The following is a 19,367-nucleotide window of genomic DNA, read 5'->3' as shown; positions in this document are numbered from 1 at the left end:
ACCAACAGGCAGCACTGCGTATATTCAATGAACCTGCGAAGTTTAATAACTGCGCTGTGTCCCTGCTTATGTGTCACAGAACGTGAGGGTAGCAGAGTTATTATAACTCTTGGAGAGCAGGTATTTTTTTTCCCAATTAAGGAAAGCAAATGGCGAACCCAGCAGTAAACCGTAGCTGGCTGCGTATGATTTAGCAATGTTTTTCACGCAGCTCACACGTCTCCACAGGCGTAAGGACGGACACAGGCTGGACAAATAGATTTGTTTTCAGTTTTTTCCCACCAACAGGCAGCACTGCGTATATTCAATGAACCTGCGAAGTTTAATAACTGCGCTGTGTCCCTGCTTATGTGTCACAGAACGTGAGGGTAGCAGAGTTATTATAACTCTTGGAGAGCAGGTATTTTTTTCCCCAATTAAGGAAAGCAAATGGCGAACCCAGCAGTAAAGCGTAGCTGGCTGCGTATGATTTAGCAATGTTTTTCACGCAGCTCACACGTCTCCACAGGCGTAAGGACGGACACAGGCTGGACAAATAGATTTCTTTTCAGTTTTTTCCCACCAACAGGCAGCACTGCGTATATTCTATGAATAATAACTGTGTTGTGGCCCTGCCTATACAATTCTTTCCCTGCAGTATCAATGGAGGGTGCAATGCTCTGCAGAGGCGATTTTGAGAAGCCCAAAAAAAATGCAGCACAGCCAACAGCAGCCTGGACAGTACTGCACACGGATAAATATGGCCCTAGAAAGGACCGTTGAGGTTCTTGAAGGCTACACTCACTCCTAACACTCTCCCTGCCTATGCAGCACTTCTGTCCCTAATGCCAGGTGCAACGGTCTGCAGAGGCGATTTTGAGAAAGAAAAAAAAATCCCACTGCTAACAGCAGCCAACACACAGCTATCAGTGGCCCTAATAAGGACCTTTGGGGGGTCTTGAAGCCTACACTAACTACCAATTCTTTCCCTACAGCAGCTCCGGTATAAACAGCACTGTCCCTCATCTAACTCACACCGCATCTGAGGCGAGCCGCGGGAGGGGCCGACTTTTATATTAGGCGAACACCTGATCTCGCCAGCCACTCACAGCAGGGGGGTGGTATAGGGCTTAAACGTTGCAGGGGGAAGTTGTAATGCCTTCCCTGTCTTTCAATTGGCCAGAAAAGCGCGCTAACGTCTCAGGGAAGGAAGTGAAAGTAACCAGAACACCGCATGGTGTTCGTCACGAATAACGAACATCCCGAACACCCTAATATTCGCACGAATATCAAGCTCGGACGAACGCGTTCGCTCATCTCTAATCCCTACAAAATAAGGGACGTTTCTGCCGAACTTACAAATTCCACATTTTCAGAATTAAAGGGCAACGAAATAGAGATTAATATTGACAAAATTTGTGCCCACACAGATGATTATTTTCCTGTGAGCCTTTCAAGTTGGAAATATGGAAGTGCTTTGTATTGGACAATGAGTGAAAAGCATGAGCTCATTGCTCTGGATTTTGCTGGAATTGTTAGCGCAGTTGGGAAAGATGTCAAAGAAATTCAAGTTGGGGATGGAGTTGTCGTATGTTATCCAGTTGTTGCAGCCTCCAAAATAAGGGTTCCCGAGAATGTTTGCTACTTGGTTAAGGAAGCAGTTGTATTAAGAAAGTCTCCCTGTATCTCCTTCTTTGTTTTAGCCTGGGAAATATTACATCACCAACTACCATGTGCAAAAAATAAACCACAACTGGCAATAGTGACATCAGATGCAAAGTCCATTTTATGCAGAGTTTTATGCAAAACAGCAGAACAAGCAGGCTGGGAAGTTGTCAGATCCAATGGGAATATGATAAAAGACAAAATGTGTGTTGCTATGGTAGTTCTTCCCACAGCAGAAGGTATATCTAGAGAAGCACTCACTGAACTACCTCTTCTTAAATATGTCATTATCCTATCAGACCAGAAAAATGTAAAAAACCTGATGCTTTACACTAGGCAAGACATTCATGTTCATGTACTTGATTTTGCTGCTGTGCTTCAGAAATCATATTTACAACGGTTTGCAAGTGACTTACACAAATGGCTATATTCTATACCATCTGAAATCAATATTCTGGAGTCTATCACCCAACCACAATGCAATACATCTGAAGGGAAGAATACACTGTGCAGCTACTCAACAGTTCAGGCCTTACCTCTCATTAAGCTAGACAATAGTATAACCTCAAAGATTTCTGAGTCTTCACCTGCTCAAAAGCTTTTTCAGCACTGTGGTGTTTATATAGTCACAGGTGGTCTGACTGGTCTTGGGTTTGAAACGGTGAAATTCATTCTACAGAATGGTGGTGACAACGTTGTCATTTTATCCAGACAAAATCCCACTCTTGAAATGGTGCAACAAATAGCTGAGGTTGAGAAAGAAAACACAAAGATAGTCACCCTGCAATGTAACATAACTAACTATACTGACGTCATAAAGGCCATAGATTCCATCCAAAAAACATTTCCAAGAATTCCAATCAGAGGTATCTTTCACAGCGCTGCTGTTTTTCATGATGGGATTCTGCAGAACCTAAACTTGCTCATGTTTGAGAAAGTCCTAAGTCCAAAAGTAGATGGAGCTGTGAATCTTCACCATGCTACTAAAAACATTAAACTTGACTATTTTGTTTGTTATTCATCTCTTGCTTCATCAGTTGGAAATTCAGGGCAAGCAAGTTATGCTGCTGCCAACTCTTTTTTAGACGTGTTCTGTCACTACAGAAGAAATCTGGGTCTTTGTGGACAGTCGATCAGTTGGGGTGCCCTCAATCTTGGGGTATTACTCAACCAGCACAAAATTCATGAACTCTTAAAAGCAAAAGGAATCCTACTATTAAATGCAGAAGAAATACGAGTTCATCTAAAGAATTGTCTTTTATTAAACAATACCCACCAAACAATTGCAAAATTAGATTTTAAAACCATGAAGAATAATCTGGTTTCTTACACCCCGGGGCTGAAGAAAAGGTTTCGCAATGTTTTGTTGGATGTAAATGAAAACTTGGAAGAAACACTGAAGGTGAGACAATCCACCCAAATAAAGTGTGAAAAACCTGAAGATTACATTTTGCTAGTAGTTAGTGAGCAGACTGGCGTGAGCGCTAGTGCTATCACTATGAATACTCTTCTCAGTTCTCTGGGTGTTGATTCCATGGTCACTATGACAATGCAGAATCGCATCTTCCGAGATAAGAGCATTAGAATACCTGTGGTCAACATTTTGGATCCAAATACAACAATCTCTTGGCTGGTATCAATGCTGAAAGAAGTCGACTGTGACGCTAATGAGCTTGAAAGAGAAATAATACAGGAAACAAAACTGTGATATGGAAAATAAAAGCATCACATGTGATTTGAATTGAGTACAGTACATGGATGTGAATGATTTCTCCAGTCTTTAATAACCATATAACTAGGAGTAGCCTTCCAGTTCACGGCAGTACTACTTCAATTTGAAGAAATCCAAGGCTCCGTATATTCCAATAAAATGTAAAATATATTCTAATTAAAAATACATCCTTTACTACGTTTCAGTGACATCCAGCCGTTGTATTGAAAATGTGTCACTGGTTTTTTAATGACGGAATGAATAAACATTGAACATTTTACTGGAATCTGTGGTGTCTTGGATTCCTTCAAATTGGAGTAAGAACAGTAGCCATGGAGGGAGCACTAGAGCAAAGGTGGATTCAGTAATTTAAAGTGAACCTTCGGAATTATTCACATATAGAGATGAGCGAGTATACTCGCTAAAGGCAATTGCTCGAGCGAGCATTGCCTTTAGCGAGTACCCGCCTGCTCGAGTCAGAAGGTTCGGGTGCTGGTGCGGGGGAGCGGTGAGTAGCGTCTGTCAGCAGGAGGGAGCGCGGGGGAGAGAGGGAGAGAGAGATCTCCCGTCCGTTCCGCCCCGCTCTCCCCCCCCCCCCAGCTCCCTGCCCGCTGCCGGCACCCGAACCTTCTGTCTCGAGTGGGCAGGTACTCGCTAAAGGCAATGCTCGCTCAAGCAATTGCCTTTAGCGAGTATAGTCGCTCATCTCTATTCAAACACTTTTAGCACCACAGTATTAATTTTCCCTCTTATGCATTTTTTCCTATGACTTTGATTTTTCTCGTTAAATAAGCATATAACGTTTCTAATATGCAGAGAGATTTTCTTCTGTTTGCCCTTTCTATTATAGTAAAAGAAATGAGTTATAGGCTTGAGAAAGCCTTTGTTTGAGGCCGAAATGCATTGCATGGAAACAAATAAATTGTTATACTGATCTTTTGCCACGTCTGCGATACTATTTGCTGTCTAGGATTCAGGGGTGCCGGGGACCAAGGCACCCCTGTGAAGTAAGTCATTTTGCTACTACCATCTCTACCTTACTTACACCGGAGAGCTGGTATTCTTTTGATCACTCTCTATTATAGTGTTAGCTATTTATATAAGAGTATTCCAAGATATAATATAAAGTGTCAGTAATATGGACACACCTATAGATTGGAAGAATCACTTATTTGCATATTTCATGTACTATGATAATAATTATTAATGTAAATTAACTACAAATATATAAACTGTTTATTAAACATATTTACACCCTTTTCTTGGCCTTTTTTCAGTTTGTATTGTGTAATAACAGGAATTCATAATAAATTACTTTTTTATAGAAATGAATAACAAAAGCCTCTTTAATGTCAACATGAAAATGAATCTCTTTAAAGTGATCTACAGTACTAGTCAAAAGTTTGGAAACATCTTTTCATTTGATGTTTTTTTTTAGTAGCCCCTTTTTGCTTTGATGATAGCTTTGCACACTGTTGGATTCACTCAATCAGTTTCATTAAGTCGTCACCTGGAATGGTTTTTCAACAGTCTGGAAGTAGTTCCCACAGATATTGAACACTAGCTGGCTGCTTTCCCTTTGCTCCGCAGTCCAACTCCTCCCCAAACCACCTCAGTAGGGTTTAGGTTGGACGATTGTAGAGGCCATGTCATCTGATGCAGCATTCTCCTTCTTGGTCAAATAACCCTAGCATAGCCAGGAGCGGTGTTTGGGGTCATTGACCTGTCGGAAAACAAATGATGTTTCCACTAAGTGCAAAACAGATGGGGTAATGGGTTGCTGTCAAATGATTCTGGTAAGTGTGCCTTCAAATTTGAATAAATCAACAACAGTGTCACCAGCAAAGCACCCCCACGCCATCACAGCTCGGAACACCTGATGTAAGATGTGTCTGCAGTCTGTGAAGCATTTATGTGGGCTCTAATCTGAGGTGCTGGTAATTTACTGTTTCTGAGGCTGGTAGCTCTAATGAACGTCCCCTTGCAGCAGAGGTAACTGTTGGTCTTTCTTTCCTTTCCTGGCACAGTCTTCATGAGAGCCAGTTCCATTGTAGCATTGGATGGTTTTCATGAAAGCATTTGAGGGTACCATCAATGTTCTTGAAATTTGCTGAACCAATTAACCTTTATGTCTAAAAGTAATGATGGACTGTCATTTCTCTTTATCGAGGTGAGTGGTTCTTGCCACAATGTGGATTAAAACAAAAATTTAATAGGGTTAAACCCTGTATGAAACTGTGTACCAACCCGACCTCTGCACAACAAAACTGATGGGCTAAACCACATGAAAAAGACAAGAAATTCCACAAATTAGTTCAACAAGGCATGTCTGCTAACTGAAAACCATTCCAGGTGACTATCTCATGAAGCAGATTGACAGAATTGCCAGAGTGTGCAAAATTACCATCAGAGCAAAAGGAGGCTACTTTTGAAGAATGTAAAATATAAAACCTAATCTAATTTAAGACTTTTTTGTTTACTACTTAAATGCATAAGTGTTCCTTCATAGTTTTCATGTCTTCAATGTGAATCTTCAATGTAGAAAATAAAGGAAAAAAAAGAAGAAAAAACATGGAATTAATCGGTGAGTCAAGTCACAAAATTATGACAAGCTAACATCTAGAGTAACTGCCATGTGCCGCAAGCACAGCAGGTAGATGGGCTGGGAAGGATTCAGTAAGGAGAGGTAGGTGGTCTCTGGTAGCCGGAGCCATGCTGACTGCAGTGCATCCCACAGTTCCTGGAGGGTGCATGGGGGAGGATCCATGGAGTGAACATGACAATCGAGGTGTCCTATGGATGACCATTCAGGTTCAAATCTAGGGAATTAGGTGACCAGTGTAGTACTTGGAAGTCTTGGTTATGCTCTTCCAACCATTGTCAGACATGTCACTGTGTGACATGTTGCACTATCTTGCTGGAAGACCCCATCTTCCTTAGGGAAGATAAACAGTATGTATGGGTGTACGTGAGCTGCAAGGATAGATTCTTTACCAAATCAGTTCAGAGTGTGCCCAGAGAATGTCATAGAAAACATTTCCCTAGACCATAATGCTGCTGCCACCAGATAGTATTTTTCTAGCAGTGGTTGCAAGTTGTTTGTTCGAAGATGTTTCTCGCCTGACACACCACTGTACATCTGTTCGATGAATCAGAAAACATTACTCAACGGAGAAGGCAACTATTTGCCAATCAGCAGTGGGCCAATTCCAATACTGCCAGGCAAATTGAAGCCTTTCCTTCAGATACACTTTTGTTATCCATCTGCTTCATAGCCCCGTATGCATTTGGGTTCACTAAACTGTTTTTTTAGAAATCTCTGGTAGCCCCCTGGCTCATTTTCATTGTGAACTGCTCCACTATAAAGTATTAATCAGCCCTTGAGCAACTTTATAGCCAACATTCACTTCTCACGTCAATGGCAAGTGATGCTCAGAAGTTTCAACATTAGCTTTTCCCAATAGTGCCATTTGTCCACTCATTATACACTTTCACTAGAGCAACATGCGAACAGTTCACAAAATGCGCTGTTTGATGAAATACAGCCACCTTGGTCTGAAAGCCAATAATCATCCTTTTTTTCAACGTTGATAAATCGTCCTTTTTACTCATGACAATAACGAATTATATAAGAGTAGACAACCTAACACACACTTTATATACCCACCAAGCCAGCCCACAACGCCTCACTTCCTTCAGCACATTTCTCCATCCCTGCTCTCACCTCATTGCCTGTTGCACTCTGGAGGTCTCCTCTGCAGGAGACTGCAGCCACTTCCATGCAGTGCAGCTACCTGTCTAATGCTTATCAGGCACCATCATGATGTTGTTTTCCCTTTCACATCAATCCTATGATGCATCAGCACAGCATTACATGACCATCTCTGCAAAACTGCCATTACTGTCTGTATTATATATTCTCCTAAAATAAACTACAGACCATAAGTCAGGAGCATAAGTTGTGATTTCCTCTATTGTAACTTTGTGACATCATCTGTACATCAGTTACGGTGTTGGGAGAGTGTCTGCATTCCCCTTTAGGCAGTTTCTGTGGTAGGGTTCATTTAACAGGATTACACAGGCTGTGAAACTGACTAGAAACTGAACATATAACCCCAAGTAAACCTGTGCTGGTCAAAATTGAGATAACGTGACCATCTAAGGAGGAGGCAGCCAGGAGTTTCAAATAGAAATAACTAATCAAGGTAATACAAACTAACATATATACTGGTGGGGCTCACTACATAATGAATGAAAAGAAAATCGCTCTGCATATTATAAATGTCATTTTTAATTATTAGGAAATTCCAGTACCAGTGTTTCTAGTGGTGCAATGTCAAACACACACTGCTGTGCTACACACGACACACACACACAGCTCTGCCACACACACTTACTAATATAGTGTATTGAAAGGGATTGCAGTAGTAAGCATATGGCTGCTGTTTTAGGACCTGCTAGTTTAGGACCTGTGATGATGTCACCATCATTGCGCCACCTGGCTGTTTGATAAATAATAGATAGCTCTTCTACATGCACATCATACACACACAGCTTTGTTTTAAGCATGTCACACACGGCTCCTTGCACATCACAGACACACAGCTCTACTACATGCACGTCACACACCCACAACTCTGCTACATTTGTGTATGACACACACATTTCTGCTACACCCATGGGACACACACACAGCTCTGCTACACGCACGTGACACACACACAGCCCTACTACATGCATGTCACACACACAGCTCTGCTGTACGCACGTCACACTCTCAAACAGCTCTGCGACACACGTTACACACACACACAGCTCTGCCACACACACTTACTAATATAGTATAGTGAAAGGAATTGGAGTAGTAAGCATACGGCTGCTGTCTTATGACCTGTGATGATGTCACCATCATTGCGCCACTAGGCTGTTTGATAGATAATAGATAGCTCTGCTACATGCACATTACACACAAACAGCTCTTTTACAAGCATGTCACACACACACAGCTCTGCCACATTTACATCACAAACAGCTCTGCTACACGCACGTCACAATCTCAGATCTTGTGTAGAAGCATGGGCTCCTGGAGAAATACAAATCACACCAGCCTGTTGCGGTATCAAATGATTTTAATGTATTCAAATTTGCATGTGGTTTATATATCATGAATAATTTATACTTTTAAGGTATAGCTATAACATACAAAGAAAGCGTTATTTCATTAGGAAAGAATGCAAGAGAGGGGGTCTGGAGGACTTTCTTATCTCTGTCAGTAACATACACTCACTGGTATATAGAAATGGTTACATTTAACCCCCCTCACTACTTGTAGAAGCAGGATGCTATATATTTATAGACTACAATTTAATAGCAAAGACAATTAACTGATACATTGATCTACAATTTTCTTAACATTCACCACTTTAGATTAATACGGTACATCAACACAGTATCTTAGTAAGATTATGTCTCAAATACATTTTCAGAGCAATCCTCTGGTACACATTGAGAACACACTGGAATCAAAATGTCACACTTTAAAATCATAAAAGTAAAATAGATATTTGTTTCTAGAATTTTTAACCATCACTTGTCATACAGAGGTGGGCACTTGACCCAGTAAGTCATCTTGTTTTTTGTCATCTTGTATATTTAGGAACATAGTTTTGGTGATGGAAGTGTCAATAAGGTTTTGTAGCAGTCCTTGGATACATAAAATACAGCAGCAACCGCAGAGTACTAGAATGGGGGCAAATACTGACACAGAGACTAGTGTGGAGTATAGACTTGTGACCAGTGTCTGAATAAGCTTTCCAACCAGTCCCTGAATGAATCGTGTGTGCCAGAGTTTTCAGCTAGTTTATTTGATAATGCATTTAACCCCTCCAGTGCTCGGGTAACACTGCCATCTGGTGCAGCATTATTAGAAATGAAAGTACAACAACAACATCCTCCAATCATTTTACAAAACCCCTCCTTTTTCTGCTAGCAACATATCAAGAGACATTTTATTTTGCCATGAATGAGTGAGGTAGGTCCTAGTTGCTCTGCTGAGCCCTTGATTGCATTTCTTGTAAAATTAACAAGTCTCTGTTGGTTATAGTATATGTAATTAATCCAGTCTACATATTTATTCACTGTTACCCACCATGCAAGAAAAGACTCAAACACCGCAGTTATCCGATTCCTCGCCTCATACTTGTTCGGTACCCGCCTTGGGCCCCCCAATTGCATCAATGTAAACATTGGCGTCAAAGGAACCTTTGGGAGAGGTGTCCCTAGTTCTCCTGACAGGCCCTCGCTATTGCCCTCTGAGGTCATGAGGTGCACAGTAGAGATGAGCGAGCACCAAAATGCTCGGGTGCTCGTTACTCGAGACGAACTTTTCGCGATGCTCGAGGGTTTGTTTCGAGTAACGAACCCCATTGAAGTCAATGGGCGACCCGAGCATTTTTGTATATCGCCGATACTCGCTAAGGTTTCCATTTGTGAAAATCTGGGCAATTCAAGAAAGTGATGGGAGCAACACAGCAACGGATAGGGCAGGCGAGGGGCTACATGTTGGGCTGCATCTCAAGTTCCCAGGTCCCACTATTAAGCCACAATAGCGGCAAGAGTGCCCCCCCCTCTCCCAACAATTTTTACTTCTGAAAAGCCCTCATTAGCAATGCATACCTTAGCTACGCACCACACTACCTCCAACAAAGCACAATCACTGCCTGCATGACACTCCGCTGCCACTTCTCCTGGGTTACATGCTGCCCAACCCCCCCCCCCTCCCCCCCACGACCCAGTGTCCACAGCGCACACCAAACTGTCCCTGCCCAGCCTTCAGCTGCCCTCATGCCACGCCACCCTCATGTCTATTTATAAGTGCGTCTGCCAGAGGAAAAGCAGGCACACACTGCAGAGGGTTGGCACGGCTAGGCAGCAACCCTCTTTAAAAGGGGCGGGGCGATAGTCCACAATGCTGTACAGAAGCAATGAGAAATCCAATCCTGTGCCACCTCCATCTGGAGCTGCACACGTGGGCATAGCAATGGGGAACCTATGTGCCACACACTATTCATTCTGTCAAGGTGTCTGCATGCCCCAGTCAGACCGCGGTTTTTTATAAATAGTCACAGCCAGGTACAACTCCGCAATGGGAATTCCGTGTGCACCCTCAGCATGGGTGGCTCCCTGGAACCCACCGGCTGTACATAAACGTATCCCATTGCAGTGCCCATCACAGCTGAGGTAACGTCCGAATAAATGCAGGTGGGCTTCGGCCAACACTGCATGCCCCAGTCAGACTGGGGTTCTTTAAAAGTGGACACATGCAGTTACAACTCCCTGTGGACCCACGGCATGGGTGGCTCCCTGGAACCCACTGGCGGTACATAAATATATCCCATTGCAGTGCCCAACACAGCTGATGTAACGTCAGCTGTAATGCAGGTGGGCTAAAAATTCATTTGATTACACTGTAGGCGAGGGCCCCCAAAAATTGGTGTACCAACAGTACTAATGTACCTGAGAAAAATTGCCCATGCCCAACCAAGAGGGCAGGTGAAACCCATTAATCGCTTTGGTTAATGTGGCTTAATTGGTAACTAGGCCTGGAGGCAGCCCAGTTAAAATAAAAATTGGTTGAGGTGAAAGTTTCAACGCTTTAAAGATTATGTGAGGTTTCAGGAGGAGGAGCAGGAGGAGGAGGAGGAATATTATACACAGATTGATGAAGCAAAAAGGTCCCCGTTTTTGATGGGGATAGAGAACGATGCTTCCATTCGCAGGTGCAGCCTACGTATTGCTTAGGTATCGCTGCTGTCCGCTGGTGGAGAAGAGAAGTCTGGGGAAATCCAGGCTTTGTTCATCTTGATGACTGTAAGCCTGTCGGCACTGTCGGTTGACAGGCGGGTACGCTTATCTGTGATGATTCCCCCAGCCGCACTAAACACCCTCTCTGACAAGACGCTAGCCGCAGGACAAGCAAGCACCTCCAGGGCATACAGCGCGAGTTCAGGCCACGTGTCCAGCTTCGACACCCAGTAGTTGTAGGGGGCAGAGGCGTCACGGAGGACGGTCGTGCGATCGGCTACGTACTCCCTCACCATCCTTTTACAGTGCTCCCGCCGACTCAGCCTTGACTGGGGAGCGGTGACACAGTCTTGCTAGGGAGCCATAAAGCTGACCAGGGCCTTAGAGAGTGTTCCCCTGCCTGTGCTGTACATGCTGCCTGATCTCCGCGCCTCCCCTGCTACCTGGCCCTCGGGACTGCGCCTTCGGCCACTAGCGCTGTTGGATGGGAATTTTACCATCAGTTTGTCCGCCAGGGTCCTGTGGTATAGCATCACTCTCGAACCCCTTTCCTCTTCGGGTATGAGAGTGGAAAGGTTCTCCTTATACCGTGGGTCGAGCAGTGTGTACACCCAGTAATCCGTAGTGGCCAGAATGCGTGTAACTCGAGGGTCACGAGAAAGGCATCCTAACATGAAGTCAGCCATGTGTACCTGTACGCAACACATGGCTGTCCTCACTAGGAAGATCACTTTCAGGATCCTCCTCCTCCTCCTCCTCAGGCCATACACGCTGAAAGGATGACAGGCAAGCAGCATGTGTACCCTCAGCAGTGGGCCAAGCTGTCTCTTCCCCCTCCTCCTCATCCTCCTCATGCTCTTCCTCCTACTCCTCACCGCGCTGAGATATAGACAGGAGGGTGCTCTGACTATCCAGCGACATACTGTCTTCCCCCGGCTCTGTTACCGAGCGCAAAGCGTCTGCCTTTATGCTTTGCAGGGAACTTCTCAAGAGGCATAGCAGAGGAATGGTGACGCTAATGATTGCAGCATCGCCGCTCACCACCTGGGTAGACTTCTCAAACTTTCCAAAGACCTGGCAGATGTCTGCCAACCAGGCCCACTCTTCTGAAAAGAATTGAGGAGGCTGACTCCCACTGCGCCGCCCATGTTGGAGTTGGTATTCCATTATAGCTCTACGCTGCTCATACAGCCTGGCCAACATGTGCAGCGTAGAGTTCCACCGTGTGGGCACGTTGCACAGCAGTCGGTGCACTGGCTGATTAAACCGATGTTGCAAAGTCCGCAGGGTGGCAGCGTCTGTGTTGGACTTGAGGAAATGTGCGCTGACCCGGTGCACCTTGCTGAGGAAGTCTGACAAGTGTGGGTAGTTTTTCAGAAACCGCTGAACCACCAAATTAAAGACGTGGGCCAGGCATGGCACGTGCTAGAGGCTGCCGAGCTGCAAAGCCGCCACCAGGTTACGGCCGTTGTCACATACGACCATGCCCGGTTTGAGGCTCAGCGGCGAAAGTCAGCGGTCGGTCTGCTCCGTCAGACCCTGCAACAGTTCGTGGGCCGTGTGCCTCTACTCTCCTGAAATTATTAGTTTCAGCACGGCCTGCTGACGCTTGCCCACCACTGTGCTGCCACGCCGCGTGACACCAACTGCTGGCGACGTGCTGCAGACACATCTTAATTGCAAGGTAGAGGTTGCGTAGGAGGAGGAGGAGGAGGGGGAAGTTTTAGGGAAGGTGACATACACCGCCGCAGATACCACCACCGAGCTGGGGCCCACAATGCTGGGGGTGGGTAGGACATGAGCGGTCCCAGGCTCTGACTCTGTCACAGCCTCCACTAAATTCACCCAATGTGCAGTCAGGGAGATATAGTGGCCCTGCCTGCCTGTGTTTGTCCACGTGTCCGTTGTTAAGTGGACCTTCCCAGTAACCGCGTTGGTGAGGGCGCGTACAATGTTGCGGGAGACGTGGTCGTGCAGGGCTGGGACGGCACACTATGAAAAATAGTGGCGACTGGGGACCGAGTAGCGCAGGGCCGCCGTCGCCATCATGTTTTTGAAAGCCTCCATTTCCACAAGCCTGTACGGCAGCATCTCCAGGCTGATCAATTTGGCTATGTGCACGTTTAAAGTTTGAGCGTGCAGGTGCGTGGCAGCGTATTTGCGCTTTCGCTCCAACGCTTGTGCTAGCAACAGCCGGACGCTGCGCTGAGAGACATTGCTCAATGGGGCCGAGGACAGTGGAGGTGAGGGTGCAGGCCGGGAGTCGCTCGTGCCTGTGTCCTGAAAGGGGGGTTGGATCTCAGTGGCAGGTTGGGGCACAGGAGGAGAGGCAGTGGTGCGACCCGGAGACAGTGAATGGCCTTTGTCCCACCTTGTGGGGTGCTTGGCCATCATATGCCTGCGCATGCTGGTGGTGGTGAGGCTGGTAGTGGTGGCTCCCCGGCTGATCTTGGTGCGACAAAGGTTGCACAACACTGTCCGTCGGTCGTCCGCACTCTCAATGAAAAACTGCCACAACTTCGAGCACCTTGGCCTCTGCACGGTGGCTTGGCGCGAGGGTGTGCTTTGGGAAACAGTTGGTGGATTATTCGGTCTGGCCCTGTCTCTACCCCTGGCCACCCCACTGCCTCTTCCAACCTGTCCTGCTGCTGCACTTGCCTCCCCCTCTGAAGACCTGTCCTTAGTTGGCTTATCAAACCAAGTGGTGTCAGTTACCTCATCGTCCAGCGGCTCTTCCTACAAATCCTCTGTGCTCTCCTCCCGCCGACTTACTGCCCTTACTATTGCCTCACTGATAGACAACTGTGTCTCATTATCATCATCCTCCTCACCCACTGAAAGCTCTTGAGACAGTTCCCGGAAGTCCCCCGCCTCATCACCCGGACCCCGGAAACTTTCCAAAGGTTGGGCATCAGTCACAACAAACTCCTCAGGTGGGAGAGGAACCATTTTTTCCCAATCAGGGCAGGGACCCGAGAACAGTTCCTGGGAGTCTGTCTGCTTATCAGAATGTGACATTTTCATGGAATGAGGAGGCTGGGAGGAAGGAGGAGCAGCAGCCAGAGGATTCAGAGTTGCAGCAGTGGACGGCGTAGAACTCTGGGTGGTCGATAGATTGCTGGATGCACTTTCTGCCATCCACGATAGGACCTGCTCACACTGCTCGTTTTTTAATAAAGGTCTACAATGTGGACCCAAAAATTGTGATATGAAGCTGGGGACCCCAGAAACTTTCCTCTCTCCTAATCCCGCAGCAGCCGGCTGCGATTCAGCAGGACCAGGAACTGGGCCTATGCCCACACCCTCACGTGGATCTCTGCGTCCTCGACCATGTCCACATCCCCTACCCCTACTCCTACCCCTCAGCATAGTAGATTAAGAATCGAGCAGACACTGAGCTGTGTAAAAATTTTTGTGAATTATTGCCGCGCAGTTGGTGGCTACCAGCGGTTATATAACGCAAAATGAAGCCAGAGATAAATTATAAGGAGGGATGCAAGCAGGACTAGCTGTGCAATATGCAATTGTGATGCACCTAAAGTCCCACAGGCCACGCAGTCAAATGCACTGGGTCACAGGTAGCCGTAAAAAGGATTTCTTTTTTAATATCTGTTTTTTTCAATGCAATGCAGGCTATACAGCTTGTATCGGACTTTCCCTCTATGGGTGTCTGTCACCGTACACTGTGCAGGCAGCTGACGACTAACACAGAGCGGTGTAAAAAGTGTGTTGTATGTTGGCGTCCACTTGGCGGCAGACAGCTCTTACGTTACACTAACTGCACCCAGCAAAAATTTTTACTTAGGGCTGCACGCAGGTCTTGCTTTGCACTATGCAGTTTTGATGCACCTCAAGTTCCACAGGCCACGCAGTGATATGCACTGGGTCACAGGTAGCCGTAAAAAGGATTTCATTTTTAAAATTTGTTTTTTTCAATGCAATGCAGGCTATAGAGCGTGTATTGGACTTTCCCTCTATGGGTGTCTGGCACCATACACTGTGCAGGCAGCTGACGGCTAACACAGAGCGGTGAAAAAAATTTGTGGTTTCTTGGCATGCACTTGGAGGCAGACAGTGCTTACGTTACGCTAACTGCACCCAGCAAAAAAATTTACTGAAGGCTGAACGCAGGCCTTGCTGTGCAATACTGAGGTACTACAACTCCCAGCAACCACGGAGTTAAATGCACACGGTCACAGGTAGCCCTAAGAAGGACCGTTGGGATTGTTGTAGACAGGATTCCACACTACCACTGTCCCTGCCTCACCAATACTTCCCCTATACTCAAGTACAGACTGCAGCCTGAGAACGCTATAGCTGTAATAGGGCTGCACGCCCGATATACAAAAAAAAAAAGGTGCACAACTGCTCCCAGCAGCCAAAACAGTAGTGCACTAGGTGAGCTGTGGCCCTAAGAAGGACCGTTGGGGTTCTTGTAGACACTAACACTCTCCCTATAGCAGCAGCAGCACTGTCCCTAATCTCTGCCAGCGTGCGTCTGTGGCGAGCCACAGGCGGCGCCACTTTATATACTCGACTGTCACTTGATCTCTTCAGCCACTCACTGCAGGGGGGTGGGATAAGGCTGGAACGTCACAGGAGGAAGTTGTAATGCCTTCCCTGCATGTCTATTGGCCAGAAAATGGCGCAAATCTTTCAGGGAAGGAAATGGAATTGACTCGAACACCGCGTGGTGCTCGTCATGAGTAACGAGCATCTCGAGTTCCCTAATACTCGAACGAGCATCAAGCTCGGATGAGTGTGCTCGCTCATCTCTACTTAGGACACATTGAGTGTTCACTTGTAAAGCTGAGTTCATCTTGGATAGGATATTATTTAAAACCGAGCCTGTGTCAGGTATTGGCTCATTCCCAAGATCTACTCTAAACTCAGACGGGAAAAAAAGTATTTGGCGAGAAGGTGACAAGATCAGTCTCACTATGAGGAGACTATAGAACCTGGTATGGTGTGAGACTATGTTTGCTCCCAGTATCAACTGAAGGGTCACTATCTGGTCCAGTAATATGCAAACAGCGGTCACCAGTGAACCTTTACCACTATTTTAGTATTAAGAATGGAACACTTACTTGTCCTATAGCTCCCTATCTACAGAATCCGGCGATTGAGGGGGAGAGTTTTATCTTTTAAGTCACCGAAAGGGTTGGGATTGATCTGCCACCCCCTCCCCCAGATGGTGCCCTCTTTCACAGAGAACATTCGACTTTGGGCACAATTTCTCTGACTGATCCACATTTCTAATTAGATTGGTAGAATGGCTCTGTTTGCCTAAATATATAGGTATACTTTCACCTATGAAAAGACAGAGTGGACGGGTTTTACCCACTATATGGCTTGTCCATGATGTAAAACAATATGAGTGGTGCTTTTTTGTGTTTTGTCTAGTATTTTCCTTTAGCCCGGTAAGGGTGCCTACCCACTTGCGATTTTTTTTCCTGTGATGTTTTGTGTTTTTTCTCAAGAGCAATTAGTATAGAATGTGTTCTTGTCCATCTGGGGTTTTTTTCCCGTTTCATGGGGTTTTTTCACATAGGAACTGTCAGTTGCATATGTCTCCTTATTTTTCACTTAATGCACCCATGATTGTCAATGGAGGGCTGCAAAAAACGCCGTGAAAAACGCACGGAAAACGCGCAAAAACGCGCGAAAATGCTGCGTTTTTCACGCGTGAAAATCGGCAACGCAAGTGGGTAGGCGCTCTAAGAGTGTGTTTTATTTAAATAATAATAAAAGTTAAGTTTTAGGTATCAGCCCAGTGAAAGGTTTGACAATTTGATTTGGATTCCTCTGCCCACGTGAATCCCCTGTAAGGTAATCTAGCACTATTGTGTGTTGGTTAGTAACTACGGTATAAACCATTTAGCTTGAATTACGTTAGTTTGATTAAGCAGTCTCAACACTGGGAAATTTAATCATCTAGACCAGCGTTTCCCAAACTGAGCGTGGCAGCACAGTGGTGGGCAAGCGTCAGCAGGCCGTGCTGAAACTAATAATTTCAGGAGAGTAGAGGCACAGGGCCCACGAACTGTTGCAGGGTCTGACGGAGCAGACCGACCGCTGACTTTCGCCGCTGAGCCTCAAACCGGGCATGGTCGTATGTGACAACGGCCGTAACCTGGTGGCGGCTCTGCAGCTCGGCAGCCTCTAGCACGTGCCATGCTTGGCCCACGTCTTTAATTTGGTGGTTCAGCGGTTTCTGAAAAACTACCCACACTTGTCAGACTTCCTCAGCAAGGTGCACCGGGTCAGCGCACATTTCCTCAAGTCCAACACAGACGCTGCCACCCTGCGGACTTTGCAACATCGGTTTAATCAGCCAGTGCACCGACTGCTGTGCAACGTGCCCACACAGTGGAACTCTACGCTGCACATGTTGGCCAGGCTGTATGAGCAGCGTAGAGCTATAATGGAATACCAACTCCAACATGGGCGGCGCAGTGGGAGTCAGCCTCCTCAATTCTTTTCAGAAGAGTGGGCCTGGTTGGCAGACATCTGCCAGGTCCTTGGAAAGTTTGAGAAGTCTACCCAGGTGGTAAGCGGCGATGCTGCAATCATTAGCGTCACCATTCCTCTGCTATGCCTCTTGAGAAGTTCCCTGCAAAGCATAAAGGCAGACGCTTTGCGCTCGGTAACAGAGCCGGGGGAAGACAGTATGTCGCTGGATAGTCAGAGCACCCTCCTGTCTATATCTCAGCGCGGTGAGGAGGAGGAGGAGGAGCATGAGGAGGAGGGGGAAGAGACAGCTTGGCCCACTGCTGAGGGTACACATGCTGCTTGCCTGTCATCCTTTCAGCGTGTATGGCCTGAGGAGGAGGAGGAGGAGGAGGAGGAGGATCCTGAAAGTGATCTTCCTAGTGAGGACAGCCATGTGTTGCGTACAGGTACACATGGCTGACTTCATGTTAGGATGCCTTTCTCGTGACCCTCGAGTTACACTCATTCTGGCCACTACGGATTACTGGGTGTACATACTGCTCGACCCACGGTATAAGGAGAACCTTTCCACTCTCATACCCGAAGAGGAAAGGGGTTCGAGAGTGATGCTATACCACAGGACCCTGGCGGACAAACTGATGGTAAAATTCCCATCCAACAGCGCTAGTGGCCGAAGGCGCAGTCCCGAGGGCCAGGTAGCAGGGGAGGCGCGGAGATCAGGCAGCATGTACAGCACAGGCAGGGGAACACTCTCTAAGGCCCTGGTCAGCTTTATGGCTCCCCAGCAAGACTGTGTCACCGCTCCCCAGTCAAGGCTGAGTCGGCGGGAGCACTGTAAAAGGATGGTGAGGGAGTACGTAGCCGATCGCACGACCGTCCTCCGTGACGCCTCTGCCCCCTACAACTACTGGGTGTCGAAGCTGGACACGTGGCCTGAACTCGCGCTGTATGCCCTGGAGGTGCTTGCTTGTCCTGCGGCTAGCGTCTTGTCAGAGAGGGTGTTTAGTGCGGCTGGGGGAATCATCACAGATAAGCGTACCCGCCTGTCAACCGACAGTGCCGACAGGCTTACAGTCATCAAGATGAACAAAGCCTGGATTTCCCCAGACTTCTCTTCTCCACCAGCGGACAGCAGCGATACCTAAGCAATACGTAGGCTGCACCTGCGAATGGAAGCATCGTTCTCTATCCCCATCAAAAACGGGGACCTTTTTGCTTCATCAATCTGTGTATAATATTCCTCCTCCTCCTGAAACCTCACATAATCTTTAAAGCGTTGAAACTTTTACCTCAACCAATTTTTATTTTAACTGGGCTGCCTCCAGGCCTAGTTACCAATTAAGCCACATTAACCAAAGCGATTAATGGGTTTCACCTGCCCTCTTGGTTGGGCATGGGCAATTTTTCTCAGGTACATTAGTACTGTTGGTACACCAATTTTTGGGGGCCCTCGCCTACAGTGTAATCAAATGAATTTTTAGCCCACCTGCATTACAGCTGACGTTACATCAGCTGTGTTGGGCACTGCAATGGGATATATTTATGTACCGCCAGTGGGTTCCAGGGAGCCACCCATGCCGTGGGTCCACAGGGAGTTGTAACTGCATGTGTCCACTTTTAAAGAACCCCAGTCTGACTGGGGCATGCAAGATGTGATACAGGAGGGCATGGAGGGTCTAGTACCCTGTTGTACCGCCTCTAGCTTGGATACAAGGTGTGATATAGGTGGGCATGGAGGCTCTAGTACCCTGTTGTA

The 19,367-nt window shown here is 46.6% G+C and overlaps 1 protein-coding gene across 1 annotated transcript in view; it reads left to right on the top strand.

Annotated features, from left to right (window-relative positions):
• LOC136590905 (mycocerosic acid synthase-like polyketide synthase) overlaps positions 1–3,759 on the top strand; it is a 157,979-nt gene extending 154,220 nt beyond the window's left edge. The window contains 1 exon segment of the mRNA XM_066588427.1: positions 1,318–3,759. Within this exon segment, the coding sequence (XP_066444524.1) occupies positions 1,318–3,352 (2,035 nt within the window). The 3' untranslated portion in view covers positions 3,353–3,759.
• The last annotated feature ends 15,608 nt before the right edge of the window (positions 3,760–19,367 follow it).

Source organism: Eleutherodactylus coqui, unplaced genomic scaffold, assembly GCF_035609145.1.
Source record: "Eleutherodactylus coqui strain aEleCoq1 unplaced genomic scaffold, aEleCoq1.hap1 HAP1_SCAFFOLD_53, whole genome shotgun sequence".
Taxonomy (NCBI): Eukaryota; Metazoa; Chordata; class Amphibia; order Anura; family Eleutherodactylidae; genus Eleutherodactylus; species Eleutherodactylus coqui.
This window is presented reverse-complemented; position numbering and strand designations above follow the sequence as displayed.